Raw genomic sequence first — 11,949 nt, forward strand, 5'->3', positions numbered from 1 at the left:
GGACACAGGGGCTACTGGTATATATGACGAGAAACTCCAGTCACCTTGAGAAATTACTTTTATATCTCTACCTAATTTGTATCATTCGATTAATCATCATCGAGTAATTACTGTAGCTATGCTTCATAAAATGGATCTAATTAGGTCCTCTGTTGGTTAGAGCAATTCAAAATTATACTCTTGAGTCTTGATTCTTGAATGATCCATATTTTTAATGAGTTTGAAATATTTCAATTTGTACTTTCAGATCACACTCTACAAAGTTGGTTATCTTTCGAATAAAGTGAGCAACACCAAGTCTTGTTTAAAAGGGCTTTGTTGGTTTAAAGACTTGTACTTTATATGAGTGAAAGTTGAATAAGACAACACATACTTTCTATTAGTGCAAGTTGAATAACAAAACATGGAATAACTTGTTAATTATGTTGTCACAAACAAGCATCAGCAACTGGGAATATTATTAATTCGCTTCTACAAATAAAATTCCTCAGAAAACCGACCCAAATTCCACTCCATTTTATGCAATTAATCACATAATGGAGCAACTGGGGTCTTGGTAGGGTGGGTATTGGGCGCAAGAGGTCCAAATCACGGGAGGATACACAACCGCCTCATTTTTGGTCTCTTTCTTCTCCTCTTCTTTCTTATTTTCGGCGACACTTACGAGCTCGGCATAGCCTATTGTCACGAAGTGATTCCTAAGACGCTTGGAGGATGGAAGACATGCATGCTGGTTGGCAAAGAGCAGAGTTTGACTGGGAATGGTTCCAGGGAAGGGGCGTGCAGGAGCACAGGATGGTACCTCTTCAGAGTTCAGGCAGGTCGACTCGGTTCAGTTCGAGGTGCTTGTCGCTGGTCGTGGACTTGACTATGAAGAAGGGAGTTGGCCATCCCTGCACAAACTGGTCGGGAGCTGGAGCCGTTCCCCTGACGAGGCCATGGCAGGCCGAAACCAGTCAGCACGTATCCTTGGGAGGGCAGGTCGTGGTGGCTGACTAGGGCGCTTGCGCGAGCTGAAGCAACGCCTTGGTGCCGTACGGGCCGTGCCGTTGCGCCAAATCTCTAGGCCCATGACAAATGGTATCAGAGCAGGACTTGGGGTAAAGCACGGTGGGGTGCCCCCTTGTCGGTCTGGGAGAGGTCAGAGAATGAAGACGGTGCATTGAAATTGCGTCGATGAGGAGGAATCAATGCAGTTGGGGGGAGAGCCTCCATCTCCCCAGGAAGAGGTGTCCGTTAAAGTTGCGCATTGAAGGGTCGGAGGGCCGCGCGCGCCAAAGTTCGTGCTTAGTCCTTGGGTGATGCAAACCATGGTGAAGGGCGAGTATCAAGTCGGCAGGAGGCCATTGCTTGCTCGGGATGTCGCGGAGGCGGTATGACGAAGAAGAGTCACGTCCTTGAGGAGTGGACGTCCCCTTGGTCCGAGGCCTATCATTGAGCGAGTGCAGTGCAGGGAGCTGCACAAGGAAGCGATGGTGGAAAGGCGAGCATACCGCATGGAGGCAGACTTTGGAATGGAGTTGACGCAGTAGTGAAGCGATGCACTGCGACGAGGACGTCGCAGGATTTAGGTGGGGGAGAATGTCACGAAGTGATTCCTAAGACGCTTGGAGGATGGAAGACACGCATGCTGGTTGGCAAAGAGCAGAGTTTGACTGGGAATGGCTCCAGGGAAGGGGCGTGCAGGAGCACAGGATGGTACCTCTTCAGAGTTCAGGCAGGTCGACTCGGTTCAGTTCGAGGTGCTTGTCGCTGGTCGTGGACTTGACTATGAAGAAGGGAGTTGGCCATCCCTGCACAAACTGGTCGGGAGCTGGAGCCGTTCCCCTGACGAGGCCATGGCAGGCCGAAACCAGTCAGCATGTATCCTTGGGAGGGCAGGTCGTGGTGGCTGACTAGGGCGCTTGCGCGAGCTGAAGCAACGCCTTGGTGCCGCACGGGCCGTGCCGCTGCGCCAAATCTCTAGGCCCGTGACACTATACCCTTTCTCAGTGCCGTCGTCAGCACAACCGCATCCACCTCATCTCCGGTTACCACTATATCGTTCTTGTCCGCACCCTGTAAAGCCGCTGACTCCACTCCTGCACAACATACATATAAAAATATTGATTACATACAAATTAAAGCTATCCAGTTTCATCAACCTAGCTACATATATGTACATGTGTCCTTGAAGATGAAAAGTTTTGTTACCTGAAATACCGACTGCAATCTTGAGGGCTTTGGAGCGACGCTTCTGGTCATTTATTTGCAGTTTAATCACCATCTTTTGCTGCAACCAAATACACAAATTCAACTTAGGATATATATAAATATATATATTTATATAATTCTTTGCAACTGCATGCAGAAATGATATAATAGCAATTTCCTACGTGATCAAATCAAATTACCTTCATCTTCTTTGTTTGGTGAATATGATGGATTAGTAGTAGTCTGAGACACATAGTATATGGGGTATAGTTTGGGAAACCTTGTGAAAGGGTTCTTGAAGAGGGTGTTGTTGGTCATGAATGGTGGTAATACCGTGCAAGGCAGGTCCTCTATTTATAGGACAACTTGGCTCATTTCTAATTATTACCTCATTTTGGGGGAGATAAAGAGTAATCAAATTAAGGATCGTGTCAAACATATGGCCAAATTGATGTTACAACTACCCATTTAGTATCAACAAAATTTGGTCCCGTATGTAATCTTCCATGCAACGTCCCGGAAGGAGACACACCATACAAAGACAAAAACAACGCTGCAAAATTTAGTTGATATAATGGAATTTATTATGTTGAGTCTATTTGAGTAGGGCAGGGGTTGAGCGGATTGGAGGTATTATTTGAGCCTAACTCAATATATGAAATATTCAATTCGAGTTTAACCTTAGTTCTACCTTCAACCCTAATTATTCAACTCAAATCGAATTCATTTTTGTACTTTTAAACTTGGATTTGCAATTCGGACTTAAATTACATGTTAGAAAGTCGGGTTAATTTGGGTTATTAATATGGTCAGTTTTCACCGTAAAAATTTAATGTGATTTTGAATTAGTTTTTGATTAAATTACTCTTAAAAAAAATAACTTATTGTAAATTTTTAATAAATTAGAAACAAATTCTTATAAATTAAATCTCTTAAATGTTAATATACAATAAATTAAGATTTAACAAAGAAAGTTGAAAAAAAAAAAAAAATTTGATCATAATTTGAACATTGTATATAATGTATTTTAAATAAAAAATGTGTATATAAATAATATTAGAATTCAAGTCCAAACTTATTAAGTCTGTTGCAAATTTTCAATCGGATCTCAACCTTAATTATAAAAATAACTGTTCAAGCCGTAAAAAATTGGACTAGACGAGTTAAATCCGCATTGCCCAACCCACCGAGTTGCGCCCTTAATCTTGAGACACTCTCATTGGAGCTTGCCTTCTTATTTAACGAGGTGACAGATATTTCATTGAACGATTATTATGAGTTATCAAGTTTAGTGGAACACTTTGTACAATTAGTCAAATTTATGAGTCAAAATAATCTTGATGAGATGACATAAGTAAGTCCATTGATATATATTTTTTTCCTTTTTTCATGTTTATTTAATAGAGTTTAATTGACAATAAAAATAATATATATATATATATACACATATATGCATATATATTATTGAACGAGAATGACAATCTTCTAGTGCTCACTGCTCAACCATACGAGTGAAACGTTGATAAATCTCCAGTCAAGCCAAGTATTAAACAAAAAACATAGACAAGGATTTGGTGTTTGTATGCATATAGTTTTAAGAGCCTCTTGGTTTCGGTTCAATTAAATAGTTTCACTACACGCGGAGAGAGACAGAAATTAAGTGGACATTTCTTTAATTTGGACCCACTCCTGGAGAAACGTCTTCTATGAGTTGCGTGGGACAAGTCACGTTAAATTAAAGTACAATTATTGAATTAGTGAGCTTGACTCGTTAAAGTCAGCCAATGTGATTAAGGTCTTGAGTCATTGTTTATCAATAATATTAAGAGTATGTTTACATCAATCACAGTTCAGGACCTCGTGGGTGTACCGTTAAGTCATAATTTTTAAAAAAGGACATTTAGTTTTAGATGGAGGGAATATTTTTTATATGAGATTCAACCTACACCCAAACATTACAATGATTAATACCTCATAAATTTAGTAAGATAAATCTGAAGATTATTATCTTAATTGAAAAGTTAATATAATATTATCATTTTAATCTTCTTAGATTGAATTTATAGAAATAATTCATTATCTTTTTATGGACTCATTACGAGTAAATTTAATAATTCATTCACTATCAATATAATAATAATAATAATAATAATAATATTTATTATGAGACTTGAGTACAACCTACTTGATAATTGGGCTAATAGGACAACATAGGTGTTTAAGTTTCTTGTTCGAAAAAAGGAAAAAAAAAAAAACGTAGGGAAATTGACAAATTTGAATGCCTAAATAATTATTCTTTTGATTTTGATTTTTGTTTCTGTTTTGTTTTGTTTTGTTTTTTTGTTTTAAATGAGTTTTCATTCACCAAAGGGAGGAGAGAGAGACGAAAAAAAGGACATCTCTGGTAATGGCTTCTTTTGAATCTGAACTAAAACTTGCTTTCACTTTTGACTTTTACCTCCTCCTTTACATTTTAAAAAAAATACTAATATTTATCTTTTTACGTATGAAAGAATAATTTTTTTCTCAGTTTGTCATGATATTATTGCTCACATGTCTATTTATAATATTGAAAATAAATCAATTATTTAGATGCATATAATATATATATGTGTGTGTGTTTGATGTTAATTTTATTTAGGAAAAATATATTAATTTTTATTTTTTTGCAAATTATTCATGAGTATAATGATAGATATGCAATTCTCAGTTATTCTTTTTTCTTTAATTTTTTTACTCACCCAAATAATATGAAGTACTTTTTTACACGTGTGGAGGCGTATTGCTTATTGTAAATTTTGATAGTGATTTTTGTGATACCCTCGAATTTCCGAATGCGGGTTGGCCAAGCCCACACCCGAATACCCGAGGATATCAAAACAAATTGATAATAAACGAACACAGAGTACAAAAGAATAAAGAAGAATAAATAAAATGCTGACAAGAAATTAAAATGATAATCTAATAATAAACATCATAATATATTTCCATTAATTAATAAACTCTTCTGATACAACTGATCCTCCAAAATACAACTCGGGAATCCATACTGTGTGGACCCCTAGAAAATCCAAACTAAACAAATGACAATAATCTAAAATAGGAAACTGAATCATAAAGGAACTCCTATGTAGCATCGGAAGAATGAAGTAGACTGATCCTCGCTTAGCACGAACAACCTCTACTCCTGACGAACACCTGAAAAATAATGGTGGGTCAGGCCCACAAACAAGTTCTACTTTACTACAATCCAAGCAGAGATCCGATACACGTATACATCCTAATCAATCCAATAGTAACTAGTAGTCCGTATATATATATACACACACTAAAGTAACCTCACTAGACTATAGGGTTGTCTCAACCTGAATAGTAGGTAACATGCAAAACGCACATATAGTGGACATGAGTACCTAGACTTACCAGGGTACACAACTACACTATATCTAGCTACACATCCCTGGCGATATACGCGCCCTAACCACTGATCCTGAGACTCAAACTCATATTATGGCACCATACTTATATATATATAATCTAGTAACCATCCTATCCAGTATAAATTAATCTGCCATAAGTCATTCAACTTGTTCAGCTGACCTCACTTGAATATAAATAGGACTTAACTTTTTAGTTAATCCATTCCCTTATATAATAAATTAATCCTCCATAAGTCATTCAACTTGTTCAGCTGACCTGACTTAAATATAAGTAGGACTTAACATTTTAGTTAATCCATTCCCTTATAAAAAATAGGTAGGACTTAACTGATAAGTTAATCTATCCCTATAATGCCACCGTCCCATACCGGTACATTAAACCACACAATCCAACAATTAATATAACAATTAAGGAAATACATCAAATATTCCATAAATAACTATGATAAATATGATATCAAGTTATCACATAATAATAGGAATGACTTATTATTTCTTTAAACTTCCTATATCATATGTCCTACACAAACTGAATCTTATACATGATAATATTTTATTATACCGTTAAATAAGGATTCTCTATATCCAATTCATCCTACATATTTAATCTCAATTGTTAAAATATTTTAAAAGATTAAATCCATTCGTTTGTTTAAAACATTCAAATAGCAAGTATCATTATGATTGAGTCTATTTAAATTTATTAAAACCCAAACCTAGTCCCTATTTAATGTTCAGGAATCCTAGGCATGTTTCTACGTTCCATCATTTCACAAATATGAAAAATACATAATTTAAACATGTAAAAATTCACATAAGAAATCAAATCAAAATCATGTATTTTATCAATTCATAACACAAGAACAGATATGAACCAATTTCATAAAACCTATGTTCTAATCCAATTAAACATGCATAATTATTTAATTTTATGTGTTTAATAAATCCTGGAATTTCCTAGGCATGTACAAAAACATGAATCAAAGGGGAAGAGATAGAAGAAGAACTTGCCTTAAACTTTCGGATCGAAAGTTAAACTTCTTCTTCCTTAATCTTCTCTCTATAGGGTTTTTTTCCTCATTCCTTCCTTTTCCTCCTTCCCTCTCTAACACTATCTCTTTAGTATATATCATGTGAATATTTCTAACCCCCTTTTACAACCTATAGCTATATATTTATAAGTTAAATAAAATAACCATAACCCTTTTCCCAATCCAAGTCAACTAAAAAAAAAATGAAAATAAAAATATTAAAAAGGTAAGCAAAATATGTTACGTATATAATTTATGTATATATTTATTAAATAAATAAATTATACACATTCCATTATTTATTAATAGATTATCCAATAATACTTAAGTTACCATAATATTATAAATTAACTTAAAACATAACACGTATCAAATCTATGTATATTTTTATTATTTAAATATAAAGCATATATATCAGATTAAATATTACTACCCAAGTTACCATATAAGTAATTAACAAATTACTTTCCCTTTTATATATATATTAAAAAGGTAAGTAAAATATGTTACGTATATAATTTATGTATATGTTTATTAAATAAATAAATTATACACATTCCATTATTTATTAATGGATTATCCAATAATACTTAAGTTACCATAATATTATAAAGTAAGTTAAAACATAACACGTCTCAAATCTATGTATATTTTTATTATTTAAATATAAAACATATACATCAAATTAAATATTACTATCCAAGTTACCATAAAAGTAATTAATAAATTACTTTCTTTTTTATATATGTATATAATATATATCTATATATATACATATATAACTATTCATGGGTAATAATCCGTACACATCCAACCTCATATCCAAGTAGTTCATGGGACCCAATTGGTTGTCCCATTACTACTAACCATAATCATAAAAGAAAAATAAAATAAAATAATAAAAGAAAAGAAAACATTTAATTTACAATTAATCAAAATAGCATTTAAGCACATAACCTAATTAAACAATGAACATATAGACAAATACAAATAATATATAGACACATAATCAAATAATCAAGTAATACCTAATTCAATTAAACATATAAGCAATTAGTCAAATAATTAATTAAATAATGAAAAAATACAATTAAAACAAATAAATAAATACCGAGACTATCCTTTTAAAATTAGGAGTATTACAATTTTCAACATTATGTGTAGACTATAAATTAATGTAAATGTGTTAAAAAATGACTGTATTGAAAAACCGATATAATATGTCAAAAAAATGTACTGCCTAGGTGTAACAAGGGTCATTTGTCCCACATCGGAATCGGATAGGAAAGTGATTTGGTATAATTGGGTGGGTATGCACCACTACCCAATAGTTCGAGCTTTTGGGTAAATGGGCAAGCGCCCACCCGTTACAGTTGGTATCAGAGCCAGACCCAGTCCTTAATCAGGTGTCAAGCCAAGCACCTGGCCCGGAAGGCGTCCAGGCTAGCATCCCGGGTAGGCAGGGTGGCCCGAATCGCAATGAGGGCGTTGCGAGTTTGGGTGGGGGAGAATGTAATAAGGGTTATTTGTCCCACATCGGAATCGAATGGGAAAGTGATTGGGTATAAATGGGTAGGTATGCAGTACTACCTAATAGTTCGAACTTTTGAGTAAATGGGTAAGCGCCCACCCGTTACATTAGGATAGAACTCCAGGTCTTTCCAGCTTCTCTTTTTATATTAGAAATATATACATAAGTATATATATATGGTTTTCTTGGAAGTTTATCGAAGTAATGTCATCTTCAATTTGTCAAGTCTTCAAGCCCACCAGAAGAGACCAACCGCGTATGGACCACGGTCGAGTCCGTCAGAAGGATATATATATATATATATATATATATATATATAAATATAAACGTCCTCATAGGGGAAGACTGAACCGCAGTGTGAAACCGCGGTTTTATTTTCTCCTTCTAACGGACTCGACCGTGGTCCATACGAGGTTGGTCTCTTCTGGTGGGCTTGAAGACTTGACAAATTGAAAATGACATTACTTCGATAAACTTCCAAGAAAACCACTTTATTTTCTTTCATGAAAAAAAATAAATTGATAAACATAGTACTAATACTTTCCACGGATGGACCCACCAACTTTTATTTATTTATTCCTCCTTGCAAACAAACAACAATAAAGAATTCACAGTCATCGTGGCCCCATTTCAACTTGCAAACAAACAACAATAAAAAATTTAAAAATTATTACTCTCTTATATTCTGTGTGGTCATTTTGTAGCCAAACATTTTAGAATGTCTGTGTGACTTTATACTGCCTGCTCGAGTTGTTATGATCTCTCACCAAATTAAATGAGAAAGGGATACTAAGACAAGAAACAGAACATAAGACAAGACACATTTAACCAAAAACCAACCAAGACCAAACAACCCAATTAAAAGTGGACAATACCCGTAGGATTTACACCATCTCACTCCATATGTCATAACAAGATTATACCACACGTGGTGAAAATGATGTATATCTTCCTTTAAAAATTCGTATAATTACGTTCGTCTAAAAATCATAAGGACTATATTTTCCGGTACGAGAGATTGCAACTTTGCTTCGAATTTCTTATGCAAAGCTGGTCGAATCCGTTGGAGGCCGGTTCATTCCTTAAAAATTCGTACAAATATCACAAGAGCATAATTATTCGCTCATATTAATTAAAAAAAAATTAGAAAGTCTAATAATATAAGGAATTAATAATTTCAGGTCCCCCTAACTTTGAAGGGAAAAAAAAAAATAATTTTAGGAGATAGCTGGAGTCTAATAATAAAAAGAAATAAAAAAATTAAAAAGTTTAATAATATAAATAAGTTATAATTTTAGGAGCCTAACTTTGGAAGAAGAAAAAAAATTTAGGGACCTTTCTATTGGCCAGTTTGTCACGCCCCAAATTTATAAGACGTAATAAATTATGATGTAAAAAGAAATTGGAACAGCAATCCTTGTTGGACCAAAATTATGTGCAGTGCCCAATCAAAAATTCGTATAAAATTCGATTTTAATTGAAACAAGGAAAACAAAAATGATTTGAAAACTAGACTCAAAGGGTAATGTGACACTACAATTCCCAACAACTTAAGCTTTGTCGATAAAATCAGTTTTTGGAAGGAAAATGGCTGTCTAAGAATGCTGAAAATAAAGTGTTTTTGAAAACTTCATTCATTTGAAAAATATCCGAAGCTAAGAAAATTCCAATAAATTTGTTTTTATAAAATAGACTTAGAGAAGTATAAAACTGAAAATTTTGATAAAGATCCGGTTTCAAGAAGTTGGTCAAATAATTCATGTAAAATCTAATTTCCAGCAGATGTAAAATTCGGACAGCTGGTATTCTTGAATTTTTAGAAAAATATCCACTAACCTATTTGTGGGCACCTATATTCCACTAAGACTAAAACTATTCTATATAAAAATAATAATAATAACAATGATATAAATAGCAAGTAGGATGAACAAAAGAATGCAGCTCATAAAGTATATAAATATATCTACATAAAATATATTTAAACGTAAGACAATTAAATCCTTTTTAAGCTTAAAGGGCCTAATTAAATTATAGAGTGTTACACAGTTAGAGTCTAAAAATAAAAAGAAATAAAAATTTTAAAAAGCCTAACCATATAAGAGAGTAATAATTTTAAAATTCTTCCTATTAGTGGCCCTGAATTACATGCTATCACAAAAGCATAAAATAAATAAATATATACAAGTTTTTAAAAATCAACAATGTTTACAATGTTTTTTAGAGTTATTTAATTCCTACAGATACGAAACATTAAAATGACTATAACAAGAAAACAAACAAACAAAGACTACGCTAGAGAAATAAACATGACTTGATCAATCAAAATGAGTGAAAATGAAAAGAGATTTCCATACAGTCCATAGTTGTCCTCAATCCTTGTATGCAATCTACTTCTTTCCATTGCGCTCTACAAAACTTCAAACAACAACAAGGGTTGTCAGTTAATGAAATTCATATGAAATTTACAAAATTAGACAGTGTGTATCATCACGCATTAGAAACTAGATGTACCTACCAGCTAACATAAATTCAAGGATGCTCCAGAAACAAAAACAAAAACTGTTTCATTGTACTAGCAAACTGTGCAAAAACATAAATGAGATCCATCATTATATGAAGAACAGACAGATTGACTAAACATATTGGTCCACTTTTATTATCTTTCAATTCTTTCTACCACTATTGATTATATTGAAGTTTCGTATAGAAAATGTTAAACTTCAACACCAATCGTAATGCATTGAGTGAACTACGCGCACAAAAATTGGAGCAACAAAAGTCATTGTAAACCAAATTGGTCACTATCAAATTGCAATCCTAAAAGATTCTACCCCAATGCCGTATATTGCACATAAGATTGAAATTTGATCACAACCTTTTCTAGTAAATACTAGAGATCTTTAGGGCCTTCTTGGTTCAGTTTATGAAAACTCAGTTATAAAAAAGACTCTTTTCAAATAACTGTCTTTTATAATTATTTGAATACAGTTTTATGTTTTTCGAGTTGTTAAACTGTTTACAGAGTTACAAATCAAGTAGGTCCATAATTTTTACCAATTAACTTTAATTATTGATGTTCTTTGTTAGTGTAATTCTTGTGTGATTGGCAAAATCTATTCCAAAGTGTGTTTGTTAGTCTTTGAATCAAACATCGCTTTGAGTATTGTTTTAGTAGCTCAATCCCACTGTGATTAGCAATTACTTAGAGAACTCAGGAGTTAGGTTGACAATTACTTTAGTCAAGATTTTCCTTGACCCAGGCATGGCATGACAATTGATAAATAAGTAGGCACAAAAACCTGTCTTATTAGCTCAATCCCACAATGACTGCCAAGATATAACTCAAATTTATAGAATTAAAACATAAATAATACTTAAAAGAGAATAAACTTTAAAAAAAAAAAATTTAGTACAGGAGAGAGTAAGGAAAAATGAACAAAAATTACTGTGCTGCTGCCAGGGGAACCAATATCTAATCCCACGACATGGCATTCCCTAAAGGATTATTGTGTCAATTGAATTTCAATTTCTTTGTAGAAATCAATTATAAGAAATGTGCCTCCAATAATGTCTGGGTACCAATTTTCTGATTTGATAATGGCGTAGCATGAGAGAAACAGGGCAGCTACATATATAAGCCCCATTTCCAAAAATTGAAGTGGCATCCTAAAACCTAATCCAGAGGCCCTTTCTTGTCATTAAGAATTTCATCATCCTTTCTAAAAAAACATTAGCATATCTAAAAGATCATTGT

At 33.6% G+C, this 11,949-nt stretch overlaps 1 protein-coding gene and 1 long non-coding RNA gene across 2 annotated transcripts; both read right to left on the reverse strand.

Annotated features, from left to right (window-relative positions):
* Positions 1-388: 388 nt before the first annotated feature.
* Positions 389-2,542, reverse strand: LOC132310490 (uncharacterized). Its single transcript, XM_059808661.1, has 3 exons — positions 2,394-2,542; positions 2,194-2,272; positions 389-2,081 (listed from the first exon to the last, which is right to left on the reverse strand). The coding sequence occupies exons 1-3, from the start codon at positions 2,445-2,447 to the stop codon at positions 1,963-1,965; spliced, it is 252 nt and encodes an 83-aa protein (XP_059664644.1). The 5' UTR covers positions 2,448-2,542; the 3' UTR covers positions 389-1,962.
* A 2,597-nt stretch (positions 2,543-5,139) lies between these two features.
* On the reverse strand, positions 5,140-10,914 carry LOC132308685 (uncharacterized). Its single transcript, XR_009482459.1, has 3 exons — positions 10,711-10,914; positions 10,550-10,610; positions 5,140-5,391 (listed from the first exon to the last, which is right to left on the reverse strand). It is a non-coding gene; the product is annotated as an uncharacterized LOC132308685 (long non-coding RNA).
* Positions 10,915-11,949: the final 1,035 nt, after the last annotated feature.

Source organism: Cornus florida, unplaced genomic scaffold (assembly GCF_030987335.1).
Source record: "Cornus florida cultivar Cherokee Brave unplaced genomic scaffold, ASM3098733v1 CherokeeBrave_3.0.0_Hap2_Chr05, whole genome shotgun sequence".
Lineage (NCBI taxonomy): Eukaryota > Viridiplantae > Streptophyta > Magnoliopsida > Cornales > Cornaceae > Cornus > Cornus florida.

Excerpts from the sequence above, each read along its gene's own strand:
- LOC132310490 (XM_059808661.1), bottom strand. The coding sequence starts at position 2,447 with ATGTGTCTCAGACTACTACTAATCCATCATATTCACCAAACAAAGAAG. Across the intron at positions 2,273-2,393 it reads ACCAAACAAAGAAGATGAAG|CAAAAGATGGTGATTAAACT; the intron begins GTAATTTGATTT and ends ATTTGGTTGCAG. Across the intron at positions 2,082-2,193 it reads GATTGCAGTCGGTATTTCAG|GAGTGGAGTCAGCGGCTTTA; the intron begins GTAACAAAACTT and ends TATGTTGTGCAG.